The sequence below is a fragment of the Sturnus vulgaris genome, chromosome 12 (genome assembly GCF_052056855.1).
Source record: "Sturnus vulgaris isolate bStuVul1 chromosome 12, bStuVul1.hap1, whole genome shotgun sequence".
In the NCBI taxonomy this organism is placed as follows: domain Eukaryota; kingdom Metazoa; phylum Chordata; class Aves; order Passeriformes; family Sturnidae; genus Sturnus; species Sturnus vulgaris.
In genome coordinates, this window is record NC_142254.1 from 15,407,936 (window position 1) to 15,432,339 (window position 24,404).

The 24,404-nt window shown below is 56.0% G+C and overlaps 1 protein-coding gene and 1 long non-coding RNA gene across 4 annotated transcripts; one reads left to right on the top strand and one right to left on the bottom strand.

The window, feature by feature from the left end:
* The first annotated feature begins 622 nt into the window (after positions 1-622).
* LOC148222409 (uncharacterized) lies at positions 623-1,425 on the top strand. Its single transcript, XR_015806337.1, has 2 exons — positions 623-773; positions 856-1,425. It is a non-coding gene; the product is annotated as an uncharacterized LOC148222409 (long non-coding RNA).
* Positions 1,030-20,656, bottom strand: KIFC3 (kinesin family member C3). Of its 3 annotated transcripts, none has more exons than XM_088172047.1 (21): positions 20,638-20,656; positions 15,910-16,024; positions 14,124-14,269; positions 12,831-12,978; positions 10,457-10,653; positions 8,280-8,345; positions 7,708-7,854; positions 7,379-7,618; positions 6,996-7,169; positions 6,719-6,866; positions 6,503-6,633; positions 6,301-6,412; positions 5,985-6,166; positions 5,802-5,906; positions 5,486-5,616; positions 4,782-4,905; positions 4,205-4,334; positions 3,870-4,099; positions 3,093-3,227; positions 2,643-2,751; positions 1,030-2,162 (listed from the first exon to the last, which is right to left on the bottom strand). In XM_088172047.1, exons 2-21 carry the CDS (start codon positions 15,992-15,994, stop codon positions 2,137-2,139), a joined length of 2,766 nt encoding a protein of 921 aa, XP_088028173.1. In that variant the 5' UTR covers positions 15,995-16,024; positions 20,638-20,656; the 3' UTR covers positions 1,030-2,136. The 3 variants fall into 3 exon arrangements, with proteins under 3 accessions (XP_088028173.1, XP_014744549.2, XP_088028174.1); XM_014889063.2 differs by lacking the exon at positions 20,638-20,656 and adding an exon at positions 16,622-16,747; XM_088172048.1 differs by lacking the exon at positions 20,638-20,656 and adding an exon at positions 2,358-2,386 and having other exon boundaries at positions 15,910-16,317.
* Between the last annotated feature and the right edge of the window lie 3,748 nt (positions 20,657-24,404).

Here is a 24,404-nt window from a genome sequence, read left to right on the forward strand (position 1 = left end):
TTGTTCTCCAGGGATCTGTAACTTATAATGAATTTTATTAAAATATTTGTAATTTTTTTTAAGTTGTGTTAAATGCCTGAATCTCTTGAAGTGCTTTTCACCTTGGCATGGCTTCTGGCTGGGAGTGCCCAGGAAAAGCAGGGCTCTGTTCCCTGCCTGTCCCAGAGGAAGCTGACCATTCTCACCCTTCCTGCTGGGAGGCTGTGGTGAACAACGGGAGAGCCAGCACTTGCCAGGTGGCTTGTGGAAATCCCGTGGGTGGTTTCACTGCTGGGTCGTTCCCAGCTCAAGGAGCAGTGTCATCATTTAGGGCTTGTCCTTGTCCCTGGCTGCACACCGATCTCCCTCCTGCAGCTCTCCAGCAGATCCGGGTGGAGTTGCAATGCTGCCTCAGCTCCTGAGCCAGGGAGTGCCTTAGGAAGGTTGTTCTGGGGAGGTGGACTGGGGCCATCAGGGAAGCTAAAGACAGTGCCCACATTGCTGATGCTTCATCCAAACAGTCAAGCTGTGGGAACAAAGGGGAGTGTCTGTCCTGCTCCGTGGCTCTGGAGGAGGTGGCTCCAAAGGTGGCTTGTGCAGCAAGAGGCCCTGGCACTGAACCACTGCAGGATTGACGGTGAGTGCTGCCTGCTTCGAGCACCAGGACACTCACAGGGTGTGTGTCCTTCGACTCTGCAGCTGCTTCCTGCTTTATCTGGTGATAATCCCATGCCTGGACCCCCATGAGGTGTGAAAAGGCTCTGCCAGCCACCAGCCTGTTGTTGGGATGTAAGGTGGGGCAGGACAAGGTGGAGCAGGACATGGGCGCATTGGGCCTCACTTCGGATTTAACCACTGCTCTCCTGCTAATTACAGGAGCCTGATAGCTGCAAAATGGGATGGGGACTGTGCTTCCAGGCTGGCCCCGGGGGCAGCTGCAAGAGGAAGGATATGATGGGCTTTTCCAGCCCTATGGGAGATGATGGGAGGAGGGAGGAAGCACTCACCCCACCTCAAGCAGGGTTCAAGAATGGCACAGTGCAGGAGGACTGGCTTTAAGAGTTTATTTAAAATAAGTTTTGTTACAAAACAGGATATTTTTTAATTATTAAAATACATAGAAACATCTAATCTTACAAAAGGTTAAATTTACTTTTCCCTTTTTTGTTTTTAAATAGAACACGCCATGGAAGCGCAAGAGGAGAGGGCTGTGGTGGAAAGAGCCATCAGTGCATCCAGCAGGGGTTTGCAGCAGGAGGAAATGTACCCACAGGTGGGTGTTGAGAGGTCCAAGGGCAGTGCCATCCCCTCCCATGCCCCTGCCAACCACCATCCCCATACATAAGCCAAGAGGCTTTTGGGCTGGAGGTTTGGGGTCTTTTTGTTTTCCACTAGTTTTCCATTCCAAGACCGTGTAAACAGGTATAAATATTTCAAACACTTTCATCTCGACCACACTGTGATCTCTCTTGACAAGACAACTGGTAAATAACTTTACAATAGCTTCATTCGAGACTGCTCCATCCCTCCTGGTGCCATGTACCGCAGGCAGCCAGCGTGGGGCCCTGGCAGCACCAGCACCATGAGGAACAGCAGCTCGGCTCATGCACAGCACCAGGGGCCTTCATGCAACAACAGGGCTTGAGAAACTGACAGGGACAGGAGCTGCTGGGATTTTTTGTGGCTTAACGTGAAGGAAGTGCTGCTCTGAAGACGGGGCAGCTGCCCAAACACAGTCTTGCAGGAGCTGTGGCCAGGCTGGCCCTGTGGCGGTAGCAGAAGCAGGGCCAGGGGCTGGTCTGGCTCTGTGCACCCCTTCCAGCCAGATCTCATTGTAAAAGCAAAGCTGGAGGGAGCAGCTCCCAGCAGCTCCCTGCTCTGGCTAAAAAACATCTGTCTAGCAAAAATAAACTCACAGAGCTGAGCATCCGAGGGGCAGATCTCTGCCCAGCACCACTGTTCCCTACCCTGAGAGGATGGGTCTGCTGGGACACCCTTGCCCCCATGCTGCTCATGGTGAGAGGTGCCATCACTCTCTGATCATGGGTCCTGGTGGCCAAGGGACCGGCACCAAAGCCTTCATGTCTTCCAGCAGCCATCTCTGTCACTGTGAGTGGCTGGGTCCTGCAGTAGATTTGATGCCGTGGCTGGCACTCATCACAGGGGGACTGGCCTCAGCTTCCCTGAGGGGAGACATGCATAGGTTACAGCAGGCAGGGGCACAGCCACCAGTGCCCCAGCCCTGTCTGGTGGCACTGTAGCAGGAGCTGGTACCACAAGCATTCCCAGGAGCACCCTGCACAGTCCAGCAGCCCTGCCCTGCCTGGGGAAGCAGGGTGAAGCAGAGCCCTCCACCAGCACCGGCCGCAGGCACTCACCTGGCAGCCACGGCTGCCCCTAAGTCAGGCTGAAATCAAAGGGGAAAGAGGTTCAGCTTGGTGGAATTGCCCTCCCCTTACCCCCCACCTAAGCCATCAGCAATGCCTTCAAAACAGGGCACTCTTGGAGAAGTTAATTAATAGACCATGGCTAATTAGCTATTAGCTAATGAACTGACTACAGAGCTGCTCACTCCCCGTTGCAAGCTTTGCCATGGGCTGGTGGCTGGAGCCTCCTGGGACAGAGGGACCCTGTCTGGGCTCTCAAGCTGTCCCACCACCCACCTGAGGTGTGGAGCTTCCTGCGGATGGAGGCAGAGCGACTGGAGAGCTGCCCCGGGCTGGGGGATGTGTGGCTTCGGCCAGGTGGTGCTGTGGAACCCGGCGAGTCACCCTGGGAGGAGAGGGGACACAGCCCCAGGGTCAGCCCAGCCCAGGCCCCAGAGGGAAAGGAATGGGGATGGGCTCACAGGCAGATAGTGTGTGCCTGGATGGTGTTGTCCAAATATTCTCAGGGGGTACCATGGGGCTGCTGCAAAACAGGACTTGAATCAGCCAAGGTGGCAGCATTGGCCGGACACTGCACTTTGGGGACAACCTGCATCCCACCAGGTGACTGTCCCCAGTGGAGGTGGCTCTAGGGGAACATCCAACAGCTCTGGGGACCACATGTGGGGGCAAAGCAAGGGGGCTCCCTGGGGTGAGGAGGAAGGGCACCAGCAGTGTCTTGATTACCTCCAGGTGCTCCTGGCTGGTCCAGGAGCCCAGCTCAGCCTTGCGGGAGACAGGACCCAGCTCCACAGAGCGAACCCTCTCTGCAAACTTCAGGGAGCACAGCGTCTCACTGGTGTTCTTCTCGGCAGGGGACACCTGTGGGCAGGGAGGGGCAGGCACAAAGTCACCCTGGCAGCTGCCTGTGCACTCCAGGGGCTCCCCCCTAGAAAACCTGCTGCTGCTGGCTAGTGAGATGCTATTATTAACCTGCCCCTCCCAGGCTAGCACCATCCATCCAAGCCTGGGTCAGTGTCTGATCCAGCTGGATTCCCTGTCATCAACCACCCCAGTGCAAGGAGCAGCTGGGAATAGCTGTGGCAGGTGCAGAGGCTCAGGCAGCCCCCCCGGGGCTCAGTGTGGGTGCCAGCAGCTGGGAGCGTGGGGGTCACTGGGCAGAGGTGGAGAAGCTGCCAGAGCTTAAAATCCTCCCAGAAAAAGAGGGCGTAGGGAGATGACAATACATGAAGAGATCATGCCCGTAGGGATAGCATCCATATGCAGGCAGGAAGGGCAGGATCATGGACCTCTGAGTGAATTCCCCATTCCTTGGCCTCGTCTAGGGTGCAGAGACGGGGAGAAAGCTGCAGCTGGCATCATGACTGCAGAATGGAAGATGTCCCATGGGCGAGCCCCATCCCTTGACTCCAGCCCAGCACCTGCTGGGAGGTCCCTGAGGAGGGACTCAGAAATCACACTGGCTGGCTGTGGGGATACAGGCACTGGGTGCCCAGCCCCTACCTGCACCATCATCAGGGTCTTGCTGTCGCCGCTGAGCGAGTCCTGCAGCAGGTAGGTCAGCTTGGAGTTGCGGAAGGGCACGTGGCCCTGCCGGGAGCGCAGGGCGTAGATGACATCGCCCAGGGCCGACAGGGACTTGTTGATGTGCTGCGCCTCGCGGAGCCGGCTGCCCTCCGCGCCCGAGCGCCCGACCCGCTCCGAGCCCGCCAGGTCCACCAGGTTCAGCTTCCCTGAGGACACACAGCCAAAGCCCGCCGCTGGCATCAGCACCCAGCCCTACGCAGCCCTGGGATGCCACACCAGGTGCCTCGGCGAGGGTTTGCTGTGACACCCACCTGTGGTGCGGAGCCCTGTGCTGCGGTCGAGGCCGCGGACGGTGACGATGAGGAGGGCGTGGGAGCGAGAGCTGTGCTCGTTCAGGTTGGTGCACTCTGTCACCCGCTTGATGTGGCCAAACTCAAAGACCTGGGGGAGCCCAGGGAGTTGAGGGGGTGAGGCCAACCTGCCCCAGTCCCACCACAAATCCCCTGTGATCCAGGAATGGCCAGGGATGTAACCTGAGCATCAGCCCCCCATGGGGTGCCTGGCCCATCAGGGTAATGACCTTGGTCAGGTCTCAGCCTGGGTTATGCACCAAAGGCAGGGGGTGACAGGCAGGGCACTGCGGTGACAGCCGCATCCCACTAATCCCTCAGGAACTCTCTGGGCCCCACATTTTATTTTTAACCCCCTGTGGCTCATCCCAGTGACAGCGATTGTCATATCACACCCAGGGACCTATTTTGGTCTCTGTTGCTCCCCATGGCTTCAGAAATGCTCCCAAATCCAGGAGTCACACTCCAAAGACCCCTCCCCAGTTCACTGCACCCCTGCTACCACCCTCTTGTGTCCACTGCCCCCATCTCCCCACACCTTATTGATGTCTTCCACACTCTGCACTCTGAACTCGGTGAGCCCAGGCACGTAGAGCTGCCCGCTGCCATCAGGGCACAGTTTGATCTCCAGCTTCTCCTGTGGCTCCTTCCCCAGCAAGTCCCTGGGCAAAGGGGCACTCGTTATCATTACCATCCCAGGGGTTGCTGGCATCCATTCTGTGGCTCAGGGCTGTGTGCCAGTGCTGCCAGAGCAGCCCTCTCTTCCCAGGAAAACTGCACAGCCTATTTATAGACCTCAACTCTCTTGGCTCCCATGTGCCTCCTCTCACCCAACTCAGACCACGCTCCCATTCCTGTTCCTGGTTATTCTCATGGATGTGCTCCCAGGCTCCTCCCCTCCTGTGGCTGGACTAGGAAGGAAAATATTTCTCATGCTTTCAGCTCCCAGTTACAAATTCCTAAATATAGTGTCTGTGGGCAGGGGAAGGGGGAGAAGGGGATGCCCCCACCACTGCATTAGGGCCAGAGAGTGGGAGTGATGGCACAGCTGGGAGCCTGTGTAAGCAATGGAGCTCATGGGAAGAGCAGTGTGCACCAAATAAATTAAAAATAAATCCTTGCAGGGCCAAATGCAGTGCCCAGGGCCCTGGGACAAGCTGTGAGGCCTAGGCAGGGGTGGAGAGATGTAGGGGAGAGCAGAATGGGGTGATGTCCAAAAAAGCTTCTTCCCCCTGGCCGTACCTGAGTGCCTCGTTGTAGATCTCTGCAGCGCTGACAGTGATGGTGTAGTCCCAGTCGGCCGCTTTGCCCCGCACCTCGGAGAAGAGGAGCTGCAGGGCCCGCTGGTTGATCCCTGGGTTTGCTGCCGTCCCCTGAAGGATTGGAGTGACAAACAGGGAATAAACACCCTTTGGCATTTTATTCTGTATTTTTCTGAGCAGAAGCAAAGCCCAGGGGGATGTTGTAGAGCAGCAGTGACCATCACTGGGTGATGAGACTGGGCACTACAGGGTGGGGAGCTGAGGAAGAAGATGGAAACGAAGCCAAGCAAATTCACCTCCATTGTGTAGGTTTTCCCTGCCCCTGTCTGCCCATAGGCGAAGATGCAGACATTGTAGCCATCAATGCAGGAGGTGACCAGGGCTTGAACCTCCTGAAACACCTGGGGGAGACAGGGGAGAGTGAGGAGAAGGTGGCTGTCTCCCCCCACCACACCAGCAGTGTGGACAGTAGCACCCACCTCCTCCTGGGACGCTTGTGGGGGGAAGACCTTATCCAGCTCAAAGGACACCTGCTTCCCCTTGTGCAGGAGGTGCAGGACAGCATCATCGTCAGCATCGAAGGTCACAGCATTGGCTGCCTCGGGGCCCTCTCCATCCTCTTTTGTGATGGGGCGGACTCGCCCAAAAACACGGATGTTTCCTTGGGGGAGAGAAGCAGGGAGTCAGCTATCAAACACCGGGTGGGCTGAAGCATCCTGCAGCCAACCCAGCGACCTTATGGGGACGCTCCCCTGTCCCTCCTGTCCCCCCTCAGGGACACCACGCCCCGCACACCTTTGAGCCGCACCAGCTCGTTGTGACACTTCTTGCGGAGCTGCAGCTCCCGCCGGTACTTGCGCAGCAGCTCCCGGTTGGTGCTGTGCACCTCCTCGATGGCCTGGCTGATCTGGGGACAGTGGAGACCAGCGGCTCAGTGACTCCCCAGCACCTCCACCCCGCATGGAGGGGTGCAGGGTGGTGGTCCTGGGGGGCTCACCTCGGCCCTGGCGCTGCGCAGGGTCTCCTGGAGCAGCAGGGGGAAGTCGCGGACCTGACGCTTCAGGCTGTTGTAGTCATGGGTGAGGGTGCGCAGCGCCGGCTGCAGCGTCAGCAGGTTGGTCCGGACACCTGCAGCCACCAGGCAGGGTGAGGGGCAGCTGATGACACCCCAACACCAGTCAGGCAACCCTGCGAGCCCCTTGCACCCCCTCACCTGCTAGGTTCTCATGCACCGCCTTCATCTCCACCTGGGCACGGGAAAATGCCTCTTCAATGGCATGGTTCTTCTCCTCCTCCATCGCCTGCATCTCCTCCAGCATCTGCCCATGGGCTCGCTCCAGCTCAGCCTCGTACATCATGATCTGGGAGAGGAGCAAGTGGGGGATGACACCCAGTGAGTGCCCACCTGCTGCCAGACTGTGTCACCTGGCAAGCACCAGGCAGGCAGAGAATGTGGGGGGGTTTCTGATTTACACCTATCGCATTCAGACCTGAGCTCGGAGCTGAGCCTCTGTCTTCTGGGAGCTCTGCAGCTGCTGCTCCATCTCCTTCAGCACCTGCTTCTGCATCCCCACCTGCTCCAGCAGGTACTGGTTTCGGGACTGGGTCTCGCACAGGGCTTGTTTTGCCTTGGCTGACTCCACCTCCACCGTCTTGATGATGTACTGCAGGGGAAAGCACCACAGATGGGGTGTACTGGGGAAACAGCACCTGAAGGGCCTGGGATGGAGCTCTTGCTGGCCCAGGGGGAGATAATTTAGGAAATCATGGTGCTGTGCTGACGTGCTCAGGGCAGAGAGACAGGCGGTACTTGCAAGGCACTTACTGGGCACTGTAAGGCACCCACCCCAACCAGGAAAAATGGAGAGCTCACCTTTATCTGCTGGGGCTGGGACTTGAGGCTGGCGATGGTCTCCTGGCTGTCCCGCAGCCGCCGACTGAGCCGCTCCTCCTCCTCAGCTCTCTCAGCCAGGGAGTCCTTGAGCCGCAGCTCCACCTCAGCCAAGCGGTTCGTCTTCTGCTGCACCTCCAGGTCCAGCTCCACCAGCTTGGCCCGGGTCTCCTCTGCTTCCTGCTGCAGCTGGGACAGCTGCTCCTGCAGCTTGGCGTTCTCCTGGCAAAGCACAGGACAGCCAAGGCTTTGTCACCCACCCATAGGTGCCAGTCACCCTGCCGCCACCACTGCCACCCCCGGGGACTCACCTGCAGGTGGGGGCAGTCCCGGCACGGTGCCTGCTGCTGCTGCCGCTGCAGCTCCCGCAGCTCCCCCTCGCACGCTTTCATCTCCTGCCGCAGGCGCTCGTTCTCGGCCGCCAGCAGGTCCCGGTGCTTCTCTGCATCCGTGCCGCCCTATCCGGGAGTGGAGAGAGGACATGGAATCTCCACGTGCCCCAGAGAGCCCCAGCCCGCTGCCCTCACGGATCCCCCAGCCCGCTGTATGGGGGATACAGTGTGCCATTCCCAGAGAGTCCCTGCCTGCCCCATTGGGAATCACTCAGCCTGCTGCATTGACGAGCCTCCTGCTGCCCCAGGGAGCCCCAACCCACAGACGGGCTCTCGCTTCCCACCACAGGCTGACAGCCCCAGGGTCACCAGTGCGACATCGCATTGGACAGAAAATCCCACACTTGTGTTCCTCAGTTTGGCTTGCACAGTCCAAACTGTGACCCTAGAGAGGTTTAATCCATCCCCACCCGCCCTCCCTCCTCAGTGACCCAGAGCTCCAGCATCCCTCAGGGCAAGGGTGGCTCAGTCCCATCCCGGCGGCAGCTCACCAGCTCCGAGCGCAGCCGGCTGATCTCCTGTGCCTGCTCCAGGAGCTTTTCCTTCATAGTTTCCACCTGTCAGCACAGACTGGGTTAAGCAGGAGCACCTCTGCAGCTTTCGGAGGAGACCCTGCAGTGCCGCCCCAGCCACCAACGTCCAGTCTGCCTCACACTTTTGTTGTGCTTTAATTTTCCACCTGGCTCTGAGCGCCTGATTCACACGAGCTGATTTAAATGAGCATTAATGAAAGCTTTGCTTTGACCTTGTTCAACCGTGGGTATAATTTGTCCATGTTGAGCACTAGCAGAAACCAATATTATAAAAATAAAAAGGTATCATCTTTGGAGAAGGGAGAAAACAAACCTACTAATAACTGTGTTTGAAGAGCCAGAGGTGCCTTGTGCTGCCCTCACAACCAGCTTTTCTCTACCTTCTCTATTTTTCTTTCTAGGAAAGTTATCTTGGTACAAAGAGAGAACAAGAGCTCTTCAAGAAGGCCACGTGTCTGAGTCCCATGGGAAGATGTTCTCCATCAACCCCCATCTGGGCATCTGCCCATGTCATGAGACCAGACTGCCCTCCCTGCAAAACCAGTGAATTTCAAAAATTCTCAACATTTTTTCTGCAGTTATTGGAATAAACAGCAGCAGTGAGTGCTTGGTGAAGCCAGCAGTCTCATGGGCTGTGCTGTAGTGGGGTTTGCCCACCTGCTCTGTCCCTCGCTCGACCACCATCCCCCAGATCCCAGCCCAGCTCCCAGTTTCCCCACTTGAGAAAGCCGCCAAACCCCTCTCTGGGACACGCCTGGGTATTGCCCCATCCCAATAACTAGCAAGCACCTGGCCCTCCGTGGACCATAATTTAGGAACTGCTGATTAATAACCAATGCAGATGTGCTGACATGGGGCTGTAATTAATCTGGTAAATTATTCAGCCGCGCCCTTGCAGAGATGGCAGCAGTGTGGGCAGCCCCTCTGTGTGCCCTGTGCTCGGCAGGGCTGGGAGCTGGAGCACGGCTGGAGCTCCCCAGATACAGCTGGGGAAAGGTGGCTGCTCCCAGCCAGGATCAGGATCCCCCTCCTTCCACAGCAAGTCTCCCCAGCTCTGGCTGGGAGCCGAGTGAGCGCTGAGCGTTTGAGTGGGAAAACCCCATTTCCACATCCACTGAGGGAGATTATTAAGCTATTTTTATAAGTATTTTTAAGGGAGGGGAGGCATTGAGAAGAAAAGAGTTGTGGCTTGTTCCGGGAAAACCGCCAGCCCAATCAGTCAGCGCACACGCCGGAGCCTGCCCACCATTCCCTGTGCCGTGGTGCCCAAAAATGTCAATGTCCCATCCCCTACCTGCTCGGGCATCTCCAGCTGCATCCTGCTCTCTGGACGTGACAGGGACTCCTTGGCAGCTGGACCTGGCTCGAGCCGTGGCCCGGCCATCCCAAAGCTTTGGAAGTTTGGGCCAGTCTTGGCTCCAGCCGGCGTCGGCTGCGCTCGCTGCCGAACTGGCCAGCACAGGGCCAGAGCCCGCTGTGCTCACACTTGTGTCATGCAGAGCATGCCAACCAAATGCAGGACAATTACCTCCTCCTTTTTGACACCCGTGGAACAAGCAGAACCTGACTGTAACAGCTTCCACAACAGCCACATGCAAATCTCTTTACGAGCAGCCAACATTTCCATGTCCCTGAGACGACCCAAGTACTCGTGCTGAGGATGTGCCTGCATCAGTGCAGGAGATGGTTCTGGGGGGCTGTGCCACAGCGGCCAAAACCTGTCCCTTCATCAGACAATTCTGTGCCTTCTGCTGAAAGTCACTAAATTAAACTGCTAGGCTTAAACTGCTAACGAGCTGACCCCGTGGCAGCCATCCTGTGCTGAGTGGATGGATGGATGACTGGTGCAGAGCTGCATCCTGATGCCCAAAGCCCCCCCGGCCATGTTATGTCCACAGAGCCACACACCCTTGTCAGCACTATTGCAGTGTCACTGGGGACTGCAGGCATTCCAAGGGAGGCACAGCCAAAGCCAGTGCTCAGGAACACCCAGAGAAGAAAATGCTCAATGACGGAGATCCTACACTCCTTCCAAGTGCAGCCATCACTAACTGCACGCCACAGTGCTCCAGCCAAGCCACACCCTGAGGCTGAAGACCCTGATGGACCCGCTTGTGTCCCTGTCCCCACCATACCTGTCCTTGCAGCTGGAAAGAGAGGGAGAGCTCATTGTTCTCCTGGGCAGCAAGCTTCTCCTGCAGCTCCAGCAGCTCCTCCTGCAGCCGCAGCTTCTCCTTCTGCAGATGTGCCATGGAGGCCATCACCTCCTGGATCACGGGGAAGGGCCGGGCTGCGGGCAGGCTGGAGCGTTTCCCACCACAGAGCCTCCCTCCTGCAGCGTGAGCAAAGATGGGGCTGGTCAGGACACAGCACCGCACTGGGGAGCAAAATGCCAGCCATGGGGAGTCCCCAGGGGCTGAGCTGGAGATGGGAACACAGCAAGCTGGATTTGCACAAGTCCCAGAGAGCACCGTGGTGTATCAGAGGTGCATCCTGAGTGCCGAGGCACTGTTAGCAGGCCTGGCTAACAGTGGGGTCCAGCTGGGTGGGAGCCAAAGGGATCTGCCCGTGCCAGCAGAGCATCCCAGGCCACAACACAGAGCACCTGCCCACAGCACTGCACCGTGCCCCAGCCCCACCACACACCAAAATGCTGCTGCCTCGCTCAGATAACAACCGCCCTCAGCACGACGCTGATTCACCCCGGCATCCTTTCTTCTGAATGAGCAGGTGCCGGTGGAAAAGCAGTGTGTGATCATGTCATTAAAGTCTGCGTCATTACACACAAGCATAATGGAAGCAAAATTTAAATTATACAGGTACCCTGAATGGCCATATTGCCTAATCTCTGTGTGTTTGGCTTTCTAACCTTCCTAGTATTATTTTAAACATCACTTTCTGCATGTTAATAGAGCCACCAGTGCTGACAGAAGCCAACCTGGCCGTACATCAGAGCCTACCAAATGACCTGGTAGTTCCCAAGAAGCAATGAGCTGGCGTGACTCATTCCCAACGTGGGGATGAGGCACTGTGGTGGCAGGACTGATGGTCAGGATCCCGGCTGCCCGGCGCCCTTCCCTGCCTGCTGTGGATTTCATCTGCTGCCACCAGAAACCTGAGGTTTCTCAGGCAGGAGCTGGTGCTGGGAATCACTGTGCTGCCTGCGGGAAGATGCTGCCTGCTTCATGGGAAACGTCCCGAATGCAAGAAGAAAGACTTTTTTGTCTCTGAGTCAGATTTTCTAGCCCTAAATGGAATTAAGGAGGCAGTGTAACACGCAGAAAGATGAAATGCTGGGACCAAACCACAGCTCTGCTGCTAACTGCACTCCCTGGGACTTATCTGGCAGTGGTTGCAAAAGCTATCACCAGGTTTTGTCTTCCTGCCATGGGCTGGATACTCCAAAAGAGCACTGTCAGGTGCTGGCTTTTCTTTCTTTCCATGCTGAAAGCTCAGCCCAGCTCAGCAGGGGACCATGGTATTCTCTTTAAAATCAATACACAAAAAACCCAAACAAAAACCAAAAAAATCCACTCTGAAATCTCCAAAGTTGACAGGAATGCCAGCTTTCACCCCCTGGGAAGTGTGCAGAGATAAGACAAAATTACAGGAAGCACCAGGCTCCTCTGGACACACTGCATGTCTGCACACATCATTCACACTAATCCTGGGCTGGGACCCAAGGCAGAGCCAGGCTGAGAGCCTCAACACTCAGCTGCAAGTCAAACTGCCAGGCAGGAAAATCCTCCACAGATCATGCCTTCCTCCACACTCCAGCACCTTCTTCCTGTGACAGCGTCCATGGGAGAGGAGATGCCAACCAGCTCTGTGTTACATCTCCCCCTGGGCAGATGTGCTGGGGGTCATGCATGGTATGAGTGTGGCAGGCAGGGCACAGTGACCCTCCTGCTTTCCAAAATGCAAAAATTTGCAAAATTCAGAAAGCCATTTGGAAAGATACCTCAGCTCTGCCCTATTACCACTGCCAATCAGACTCCCTTTCTCCGGCATCCCTGCCTCTTCCCAGCCACTACCCCACCTCAGGAGCTGCTCTGGGATGCAGCTGGGGATCAGGCCAGGAGCAGCTCCCGAGATATGCCCTGACAAGCTCACACAATTCAATCCTGATGGAGAAAGACAGGAAACCCTGGGATTTCCCCACCCTGGCACAGCCATGCATGCTGCAAATGTTTCCATATACGTTACATTTTCCTTAAGAAGGAGGAAACAGCAGTGAGTTCTTCAGAGCTCACCTGCTCTGTTCATCCAGCTCAATAATTCATCAGTCCCTGTCACCAGCCAGCAGCTGGCTGGTGTTGGATTTCCACTGTGACCCACAGTGAGCGCAGCCACACATCCATGTGCACCCCAAAAGAGGAGAGGTTTCCTCGACACCCACTGGCAGATACCAAGCCCCCATCCCATCCCATCCCATCCCATCCCATCCCATCCCATCCCATCCCATCCCATCCCCTGAGCACCCAGCACTGCATCCCTGCTCTCCCGTACCTGCTTTCTCCAGGTTCATGCTGGGGGCTGCCTGCAGTGCTGTGGTAGCCGCTGGCTCACCGGGGGCTGCAGGCGGCTCCTCCGTGGCCGCTGTCGGGGCGCGGGGCTGCGGCTCCTCCCGCCGCCTGCACCTCGAGTCCCGCAGGGCCTGTGAGCACAAACGGGCCAGGGAGCTGAGACAGTGCCCGCCCACACCGCGATGGACACGGTGCCAGCAGCTGGCAGGGCTGGCCAGGAGGAGTGAGCGGGGCGGGAAGTGCAGAAGACAGAACAGTGGAGCTTGGGGAAACCCTCCCTCCAAGGGAGCTCTGTGTTGGGAAGCTGCCACAATGAACTTATCATGTTTTAATTCTCCACATAAAAAACTTCTCTCAGCTTGGCCACACGGTTATACTGAATATCTCCTATTTTTCTCTCAGTGGCCTTAAAAAGAAAGAGGCTTTGACTTGCAGGCATGGCTCATGCCCTGTGGGATGGAGCCTAGCTCCAAAAAAATCAGAAGAAATCAGAAAGGAGCTTTCATAAGGCTGCTATGAAAGGGGATGATCAGTAAAGCTCACCCTGCTCAATAATGCCCTTTTCTTTCTTAAATCTTATCTCAGAGCCTGTGGCATCATCTCCAGTGATGCTGGGGAAACCTCACTCCAGCAGAGGGGCAAATACTTGGTACATGTCAGTAATTTGGGAGTAATTTGGAAGGAGGTGGCAGCATCCTCCTGGAGAAGCCGCGTGTCTGCGGTGCCTCTACATCTGAGACTCCAGAAGGGTTTTGCCGAAGGGAATTCATTGAGGCTGGTGTGTGATAAGAAGGTGTTTTCCTTCTTTTCAAAGAGGGGAAATTTGAATGATTTGCCTGAAGCCTGGAATGAACTAGTGGCAGCTACACCAGTACATGGTGTCCCGACACTGTCCTTGGCCATGGCACCCTTCCACCTCCTTCTCCTCCATCCCACTGGCAAACACCACCTCACAGCACTGCACTTTCTTATCACACTTCTGCCTTGAGCTCTCCTGCCAACATGACCATAAGTGACCCAGAAAATGCTATTCTGTTATGAACACTGCTTCCCATTTTTGATGCCTTTCAATTCCCCAGAGATGCTTTTCCCTCCCCACCCAGGCAGCAGCTCTGCTGGAGGCAAACGCTGCTGGGGTCCAGACCCAAACTGGTTGTGGTGAGGGAGGAAACCAGTTGGCTCCCACCTGGATGGCCCAGATGGGTGCAGGGCATCCTCCCCATCACCCTAAAACTGCCCTCCCCATACATGCCATGGCTGGCTCAACGTTCCTCACCTGGAGAGCCCGGCAGAGCCCACGGGGGTTTGCAGTGTCCGGCCAGCTCACGCTGAGGATTTTGTGGTGAAGCAGTGCTGGTAGCAGAGGAGCCCGGGGAGAGGCACCTGCTCCGCTCCCAGTGCTGAGCCTGTCCTGCCCACGGCCTGAGATGGAGCAAAGAGCATCACTGGATCCACCTGGGAGCCCAGCACAGACACAGCCTTTGGCCAGCTCAGCAAACCCTCCTCCTCCTCCTCCCTGCTGCTGCCACCGCACCGGTGTGGCAGAGACAGTGCATGACTTTTATTAAAAATGTTAATTATGTTAATTAGAAAAATTAGCCCTCCGGGGGGCGGAGACTGCTTGCCAATGACTAGTAATGAGGATTCAGAGTGTAGCTTTCGTCTGGCCTCTGCAGGACCAGATCTGTCCCCCCACCAGGGATATCCCAGCTCTACCCCTTGCCAAGCTGCTGCACTTCCTGCGATCCTATCTCGGAAAAGCCGCCAAAGCCAGCTTGCATCACCAAAACCAGACAGACGGACCCTGACAGCGTCACCTCCCTCCACTGCCCCCAAATATTTCCTTCATTTGTCAGGCAGCCAAACCCAAAAGCAGCCAGAGCAGCACTTCCCTGTCCTGCTGAGCCACACAGAAGGAAATAGCAACTCAAGGAGCCTTCTCCCACGGCTGCATCCTCCTCTGCTACAGGAAGAGCAGCTGGCGAGGGCTACATCCCACTGCTCGGGGACCCTGTGCCCCCGCACCTGTCTGCCACAAGCACTGCCACCATCGCGGGCGCCCAAATCTCTTCCCCAGCTGGCAGGGAAAAATCAATTGCTCACAAATCAAACCTCAGTAATGCAGCTCTTTTCCCCTAAAACCATCCGAAGGAAGTTGGGACAGAGGTGGAAGCAATGTCTGGAGGGAGATGTGCCCTTATGAAGTTAGCCCATCACTCTGGACTTCTTCCCAGCCTCTAATTATCCATAACATTTTGCGCGCGCCATGAAAATTGAGCGTTTCCAAAGTGCTGACGATTGCCTGATAACAGGCAATGAGTTCCCCATCCCGGCACGGGCAGCAGCAGCCCTTGGGCACAGAAAGCGCTGAAAAACCCTGTTTTGGGGGGCTTTCATGCCAATCAGCATTTGGCTGGACTAACCCAAGCGCCAGAGAAGAAGCTGTACCCAGAGAAGCGGCTGCCAGCACAGAGGAATGGCAAATGCTGAAGCCAAGAGCAAAAAAAGTCCAACCAGGGGGGTTCAGCCTCCACCTTTGCCAAAACCCATTCAGCACCATTGGTGAGGGAGGTGGGAAGGGCTGTTACCCAACAAACGGCTGCAGGTTGGGGCAAGCAGCTGCCCGCCTGCCTGCAAAGCAGCTCAGCCTCCACAGAAGAAAACTCTGACTAAACTCACCAATGGGGTCCAAGCGCCAGGGAGGGATAAGGAGCCCTTCCAGGGAGCCAAGGCTGGAAAGAGGCAAAGGCCCCGCATTCACCCAGCCATGCAGATCACTCTGTTTTCTATCTTACATGTTAAATTTTAACCTTTCTTCCTAAGTTTTCCACTCGGAAGGGCCAGTAGGGAGGTGGAGGCAGCCCTCTCTTCTCACCAGCAGGCTGGCCAAGGCTTTGTGCCTGCTTCTGAGTCCCTGTTTCTCAAATCTTGACCTTCATCCGGAAAGAAATGTGAAAAATGCAGGCTGGCCTGTTCCCAGCCTCTCCTTCCCCAATGAGCAGGGCGTGAGCGCGGCAGGCTGAGCCCCAAGGGGCAAGGACAAGCCACCGTGCTGTACTCACCGTTCGGGGCAAGGTCCTTCGTCTTCCAGGCGGCTCCGGCGGCGGGCCCGGATCCCAGATCCCAGGCGGTGCGGGATGTGATCATGGCACGGGGGTCCCGAGCACAGCAGCACCTCTGCGGAGAAGCGCAAGGACGGACATCTCAGCCGGTCTCAGTGTCCAGCTGTAAATCCCAGTGGGACGTTCTGGAGCAAAACAGGACGCTCCGACTCCCGAAACCCGCAGGAAGTTGCATCAATCCCGTTTTTTGCTCCCGAAAAGGCGACAGCCCCAGGCTCTCTCCGTGCTCCCGGCGGATGTGACATAAACGGTGTCTGTAATTAATTTACTCATTCCTGAAGCCTCTCCAGGCCCCTCCTAACCTCGGGCTGGGACTGACTTTAGGGAGTTAGGAACTCCGGGACCACGGGCAGCCCTGCGCCCGGGCGGCACCGCACCCACCGCATCTCAGCGCACACAATGCGCTGCACTGCACCGCGCACACAGCTCCGCTCCCCGCACACCGCTCCCCACTGCACACACCGCTCCCCACTGCACACACCGCTCCGCTCCCCGCACACCACTCCGCACCGCACACACCGCTCCGCACCGCACACACCGCTCTGTACCGCACACACAGCTCCGCTCCCCGCACACATAGCTCTGCACCGCACACCGCTCCGCACGGCACCGCCCGCTCCGCTCCCCGCACACCGCACCGCGCTCGCCGCACCTCACCGGGGCCGCTTCGGCGAGGAACAGAACGCCCAGCCCACCGTGGGGTCCCTTGTTCTCCCGACTAGCGGCTCCGAGCGTGCGGGACCCGCAGCGGGGCGGTCCCGGTGCCAGCGAGCAGGAGGCGCAGCCCCGGTCCTCGCAGCCCCGGTCCCGGTGCCGGTGGCCCCGCCCGCCGCGGGCTAACGGGGAGCCGCGCTCCAGCCGCGCCCCGGGCGCTCCGTGCCAGCGCTCCCAGCCCGCAGACAAAGGGACCCCCGGTTCTGCCCGGTCCAGCCCGGCTCCCCTGTGCCGGCGGTGCCGGTGCCGCCCCGCGGGGCCACTCACCGGGCGCGGGGCGGCAGCAGCAGCGGGGGCACCCGGCACCAGCCCCGGCCCGTCCCCGCCTTCCCGGGCACTTCGGTAACGGAAGCGCCGAGCTCCGCCCCGCACTCGTTACCACGGAAACCCGTGAAACCCCCGACGGGCGGCGGAGGCGGGGCTCCCCTCCCGCACCGGGCAGCGGCGCGGCTGCGGAGAGCTCCCGGTGTGTCCCCGGGGCACCCCGGCCCCTCTGGCCAGAGCCCTGGATGCGCTGGGGAGCCCCGGTGTTCCCCGTGCCCTTCCCAGGGCGGCTCGCCCCCACCGTGCTCCCCTGACCCTCCCTTGGCATAGCCCTGGGGGTCCCGGTGTGTCCCGGGTACTCGCAGTGTGTCTCTGCCACTCCCACCCCAATCCCTCTGCTCTTCGGGGAGTCCCAGTGTAACTGCATCCCACCTGAGCTCCCCTCCTGGCATTACTCATCACGGTGGCCCTGGGGGACCATGGGGACAGCGGTTCTGATGACCTACACACCAAGGACCTGCCTACCCAAACTATGCCCTCTTCACCCTCTGCCACACCTCCACTGCTTCCAAACATCCACTAGCAGCAATGCCAGCTGGCATCCTAGGCTCATTGGGCCCAAGGACACAGATATCACATGAAAAACCTTTTTCTAACCCAGAGGCATAGAGAAAACATCCCGACATGCCAAGACCTTTACAAAGGCCCTGGTGTCAGAAAGGCAACAGAAAATCCTGCTTTAAATATAATATACACACATTTTTTGGGTGTGATTTGTATCTGCCTCCCTTGTATTGCACACACAGCCCTCACAGTAATGGCTGGTCTGGGTGACACAAGTCACTCATGACTTGTTCATGGTAATGAAGTGGCAGTACCGGATATTTCCCACAACAAAGCTACACTTGGCATCTGCAGTGGTGGCAGCGGGTGTCCTGTGCTGATGGCTCACATCCTCACGCCTGACGGCAGGCTGACCGGTGTCCCACACGGGTTTGGGGACACAGGAGTGGCTGTCCCTTGGGAAAGGAGGGTTTGGTGCCAGCCCTGTGCTGTGCTCCCCTCAGATCTCGTGTCCGCCACCTCCGATCTCGCCGCACTCAGTCCCAGCTTTTTGCTCACTCCTGGCCAGGTTTGGAGCAGGATTCAGCCTTGTCCTTTCATCCTGGTCTGCCCCTCTTGGACACCCCCCATGAGACACTGCTCCACTCCCTGTCACATGGGTGAGGGGTGATAGGGAGTCACTGCTCTAGCCACTCACCCCAGAGAAAGGGGCTATGAAAGGTCACCTCCATGTCCCCATGCCCCTGGCACAGAAACTTGCCCTTCAGAAGCCAATGCCATCCTGGCCTGGCAGCTGCCTCCAGCTCTGCACTGCATTTGCCATTCCCCTGCAGCCAGTGAAAATCTCCCAGCCTCCCCTTCCCTTCATCAGAGGCTTATTGGCATTCCCAGCATGGATCCTGGCATGGATGGGTATAGGTGTGTGTGCCTGTAGACAAACATCCATATGTACATACATTTACCCATAGAGGCCCTAAGCACAGTTTAATTTGCATGAGTGCCCCATTATCTGTGCAGCTCCTGAGGCTGGTTTGGGGATAATATTGACACACAGAAATTTACTTTCTCCTTTCCGATAGCAACTGTAAAGCCATATCATCGCTGACTTCATTTATGAGCTGTAAAGAATAAAATAAATGTTTATGTAAATTACATTAACTGGTAAGTAATTTCCTGGCTTTTGACTGTTTCAGGTTTTTAATGGTATTGCAATTATGCAAAGCACATAAGTTGTATCAATTACATCAAGTAAGTCTACATTAAGCAGGCACATGTGTGAATTCCCCAGTTTAGAAGAATAACTCAATGAATAAGCATGGAGCAAAATCTGAGATGCAGGAAGGGTTCTGTGCCAACAGCCCTATTCAAATAGTCACCTGTGAGCACTATAAAACCCACCCCTCCCAGCTGCTGGGCTGCTTTTGGCAAGGATGGCGTGGCTCTCTGGCAGCCCCAGCACACCAGGAACAGGCTCTCCTGAGATCCAGAAGTGGGGTTACCCTGCATGCACGCTGCTGGCCAGGTTTCCTTGCACCCTTTCCTTGCACCACGATGCTGTTTGGCTCAAGGGAGCACTGTGGATCCCAAGGGATGCCCACTTGCTGCTGGACAGCCTGGGGGGCTGCAGGCACACATGGGAGCCTGTGCAAGCAGCAGGTATCCTGCTCATGCCCCCCTCTCTGCAGGGATTCACCTTCGCCGGCTGGGATCATCTCAGCCTGGTCCCCCAGCGATGCTCCCATCCTCCTTTTCTTGGCTGTCACGTCTCCGTGACCTGAGCGAGCACCGGCTGACGACATCGCCGGAGGTATTTTTAGAAATGCCGCTTTGCAGGCAGGCAGAGGAACGGCAAGGAGGAGCAGGGCTCGCCGCCAGCAGCACCTCCTGCCAGCACCCAGCAGGTAGCGGGGAGGCTCGATACATCGATGGCCATCAGTGCTAAAACATCTGCCCTGAGTGGACAGCACCAGCCGGCCACACACTGCCCGGGGACAGTGACCCGGGCTCGGGTTTAGCTCTGCTTTTAGCCCAGTCTGTGCTGTAGCTGAAAAGCATCTCTGCTGTGGTGCGATGAAGTCAGGCAGGTTAATTCGCCTTTTACTTGGATGAAGGGAAGCTCCAGCGATCGAAACACATCACTGAGCGGGGCCCTTTGTATTGGGTGTTTGTTCTGCCCTGAGCAAATATTTAACCTACATCTGTAAGAGAGCTAAAAAATTCCCCAAATGCCAGAAAAAATGTAACTCCTCCTACTCTCCCTTCGAGCAACCTGATAACCTGGTCTAGGAATGTGGGCGGGAGCACACCTGATACCTGAAACCTATTGTATGTTGGGATGCTCCCTGTAGAAAATTCCCATCAGAAGCATCAGACAGCGTGAGAATGTGTCCCCAGAGCACAATTAATTATAAACTAGCTCATTATTCTAATTTTGCTCCTCCTTGAGGAGGTGAGGGGATTTCTCGGCTTTACTGAGGCATGGTTTGCCAAATCGACATGAAATGCTTTGCAAAGCAGGAACGAGCCCCCTGCATTCCTACATTCCTACATTGCTTTTTCACACAATGTCAGGAGCTTTAATTAAGTCTTAGCCTGCTCCTGAGAAATTTAATACTCATTTTAAAGTTCCCAAGTTGCATTAATTCAACCCCGGGGCTCTGATCCTTGTGATAGGGTTGTGTGGAACTGGGTGGAGAGCAGGAGCTGGGAAGGGGTGTTTCAAGGACTGCTGCCAAAATCCAACACACTGGGAAGCTGCTTTGGCTTCTGCTGATGTCTCTGCAGCTCAGCACCTTGGCCAAGCCCCTCGAGCCATTAGGCTGGGCTTGGGCAGCCCAGAGCCTGTCCACAGCCAAGAATCTGGTCTGGCTGGGAGCTGCAGCATGCCTGGCTCAGCTCTGCCTGTGTCCCCCATGCAAACCTCCTCTAGATCAAGCAAATGGCAAAAGCAACACCTTTTTCAACCTGCTGCATTCAGGCAGGCAGCTGTGCTGGCAGCCAGGGCAGTGCCATGTGAGATGCAGCAGCCATTGGGTGGGTGACTCTTCCACCCTTCCAAATTTCTTATCTTGGCCTTCAGTGCACACCATCTAACCAAACCTCAGCCTCCTTGTCCCTTTTACCTACCTTGTATCTTTGTCATATTTCTCAGCTGGCTTCAGGTACAACTTGGGTTTGGCTTTAATGCCTGTGCCTTGCCTAAGCAAAACAGCGCTGGGCTCATCTTGTGCCTCTCTGGCTGCTGGGGAGTCGGGAGCTGCTCTGTGGGAGGACTGCAGCTCACCTCCTAAGTCATTAATGTTTCATGGCATTAATCAACACAGCCTGCTGCTTATAAAGCACTTCCTAGAAACGAGGCTAAGAATAAGCACGAGGTGTCCTTGCTGAGGCTAAACCCTCTCTGATGGCTGGGGGATGCCCGTGCTGGCTGGAATGGACCCAGAGAGGGGGAAGCTTGACACCAAGTGAATTCTATCCAGGCCATTTCATCCAGCAAATAAAAATTCTGGCTGTACTGGAAAGATGGCTGCATGCCAGGAGGAGATCCTGGTTCTCCTGGTCTGGAAGGAGCCCACCAGCACTCCCCCAGCCAGTGCTTACAGGGCATCCTTGGGACCCTCTGCTTGGGACCTTGGGTGCTTTCTGCAATTCTTTTTAACTAAAGAAATGTCTGAAGCAGAGGGGCAATTGGGATATTTTAAGAATTTTACTATTTCTGGTGCTCATTTTCTGTTTGAAGCCAAGCTCCCACAATGCCACTGAGCCTGTTACCCTGGCTGGGTGACACTGGTGACACGGTGTGCAAAGGCAGGCTTCCCTCTCCACAGGCAGAAAGGAGGGGAGCCATCTCTTTAAGAAATAGATTCTGTTCTCAGCAAACCCATTTATTTTTAGTGCCCTCCAAAGTGTGCTTGTCTTTGGAGAAGAAATGAAGCAAAAGCAGTAATTCTGAATAATTTAGGGAATAGAATTTTGGGGCTGTAGTAAATGGCTGTGCTATGCTGGGACAGGGGCTGGAGGAATGCAGGGCTCACTAACAGCATCCAGCTGATTTAGGGATGGGCAGAGGTAAATCAGCGAGATCCTCTGCAGGGGAGAGGGAAATAGCCCTGTGGTCATAAAGCAAATGCACCCATGCAAAGGAAAATATTGTGATGAGCGATGGGCTCAGCTGCATCCCGGCTGCATCGCGAGAGCTGCGCCCGACAAAGGGATGGATATGCAAACGAGGAGGGATAATCACCGATGGAATTACACAGCTTTCCTGCTAACCGGCTTTGACTGCTCGATATCCAGCTGCCTGCAAAATCCCACTGAGAGTCCATCCCGGCTCGCTCCGTGTCACCTTTCTGTGCCCTGGGAATGCTCAGCAGGCATGGTCCAGCCGCTCCACATCTCAGGGCTGGCGTGTGCAGGATGCTGGACCAGCGCTGCTCTGCAGATTTGGCACCGGGGGGATGGAAACATTATCCTCCCCTGGATCACTGACACCTCCTATGGATAATGGATATCCCAGTGCTCACACCGCACTGCTCAGAGCCCCACAGCACAAATCCTTCACCACAGCCTGGGCCCAGCCCTGCCCAGGTGTCCATTTGCATCCAGTCCCCATTTCCCTGGCACCGTGGGGATGCTCTCACTGCCTCCATTCACTGCTGGGTGATCTCTTCCCCACTTTTATCTACACTGAGCTGGAGCATTCCAGCCCACCCCATGCTATCACAGCTTCCCACTCACCAAGGGAAAAGGCTGAGATCTTTCTAGTTTAACTTACTGGAACATATTTCATGGTGATTTAATTATTATGGGCTTAACTGGGACCATATTATATATATATATTTATTTTTTTTTAAATTCTAAGGTGCAATTGAGAAGGTGAAAAAAACTGCACTCGGTTAAAAGTGAGTCACCAAAGACATCCATGAATCTACCTGCCAAAATTTTACAGGAAAAATTGTGTTTTCTTATTAACACAAAAATAGATGCATAACTACCACGGAACCTCATCCTGTTTTAAAACAAAAGCAAGATGTCTTGTTCCTGTGTTGGTGCTTCAAAGATTTTTTTTCTCAGCAGACTATAGAATTACAAACTGCAAACACAGTGCCAGGATCTGTCCTCAAAGCAGGCTTTACACCCAGTAAGGGTCTTCTGCTTCCTGGCTGAGCCAGGGGAAACTGGGGAAGACAAGCAAAGGAAACATTGAATTCCAGCCTCCTGCTAAGGTTTAGGGAAAAAGGAGCAGCACAGCACTGTGCAAGACTATTTTAGAACAGAAAAGTTTTACATCTACGCCCAATGAATATTAAACAGCCACACGCTCCAGCTCTGCTGCCTGCGCCCGGCGCCGCGTGAGCAGATTTAATTTCTCTTTATGGAGAGGAGCAGACCCACACCCAGATTTTCATGCATGTGCCTTAGAGGTGAACGGGATGTGAAGGGTGAACCCGAGTCTTCTCTGCCAGGAGATCCCTTCAGCAATCACTCACAACTGGAAAAACAAGGAGACATTAAGGAAAAGCTGGCAGCACAGGCAAGGTTTATGCAGACTGACATGGAATAACTGCCAGCTTGCTGGGAACTTCATGTAAACCTTCCTGGGCTTTCACATCTATTTGCAGATCCAAGAGAGGTGTCAGGTGAAACAATAAGGATGAGATGGAGAAGGAAATGGTATACAAGGTGGGAGCCAGGCATGGCCAGGGCACTCAGTATCCCAGCTGAGGTGGGACCAGGGCTCTCTGGGGCTCAGGCATCTCTATTCATTATCTTCACCTTCAGCCCACCAGACAAAATGTGCAGATGAATTAACCCCCTAGGAAGCAACAGCAAAATAAACACAGAGCCTGTGTGCAAACATCCAGGGATGTTTCATGAAAACAACTCCAATCCAAAGGCTTTGTGCTGGTTTTCATCCTCAGCCTTTGATTTTGACACAGACTATGCCCTGCTTGCCCCCAGCCCCAGCCACTGGTCTCACCTGTGGAATCATCCAGGCCAGTCTTGGTCCTGGGCACTTTTTCTGGAAGCATCCTCCTGCACAGGTGAGTCTCCTCACGGTGCCCATGGGTCTGCAGCCCTCGAGGCCGCTGTGCTCACACTCCTCGCCGTGGGCAGGGATGCTCTCCACAGCCTGCATCCTGCTCCTCCTGTTGCTCCCCCAGCCCCAGCCCTGCACCGACAGTCCTGCCAGCACCCACAGAGTGTGCATGGCTCCACACAGCCTGGGAAGGGGAGCTCTGGATGTGGTCCGTGGGAAGCCCTCCTCAAGCCCTCTCAGACACCAGGAGCGAGCTGGGCTGGCTGATGCTGGAGCAGCTCTCTGGGGTGGGATCCTTCACCGTGCTTTTCCACACGTGGTGCCCCAGGGCTGGCACACCAGCATTGAAAAATCGTTGTCTTTTCATCAAGGGCTTTGTTGACTCTGTCCCAGCCTCAGGGGTCCCTGTGTGAAGCCTCCCTGCAGTTCTCCTCTTCCCTTATTATGGACCAGGAAATGCTGTCGTGGAGTTGGTCCCTAGGGACCCGGAATGGTCCCGGTGCTGGTGCAGAGACAGGGAGCTGGGACTCCCCAGGGATGCTCCCCTCACTCCAGCCTCCCCAGCAAGCCAAGGCAGAGGATGGCTTCCTGCACCCAGTGTTGCCTTCACCACTGAATTTCTCAGCCCATCCCTGGTGGCTCTATCCCATCCGTGGCCAGAGATGGAGATTGTGCCATCCCCTCTGCTCCCATCTGCCAGTGCCTTAAGAAAATGAGAGCTGATTAAAGTCCATCCCCTCCTGAGCACCATTGATCCCCAGCAAATTGCTGATTTAGGGGCAGTGGCAGACGTGGACTTCCCTCTGTCCTCAGACATCCAATTTTAGATAGGTTTGGGGTTGCTTGGGTCTGA

Coding starts and splice junctions, on each gene's coding strand:
- KIFC3 (XM_088172047.1), bottom strand. CDS start 15,994: ATGATCACATCCCGCACCGCCTGGGATCTGGGATCCGGGCCCGCCGCC. Junction 7,855..8,279: donor GCCGGCTGCGCTCGGAGCTG/GTGAGCTGCCGC, acceptor ACTCCCGGATAG/GGCGGCACGGATGCAGAGAA. Junction 5,617..5,801: donor GGAAAACCTACACAATGGAG/GTGAATTTGCTT, acceptor CCAATCCTTCAG/GGGACGGCAGCAAACCCAGG.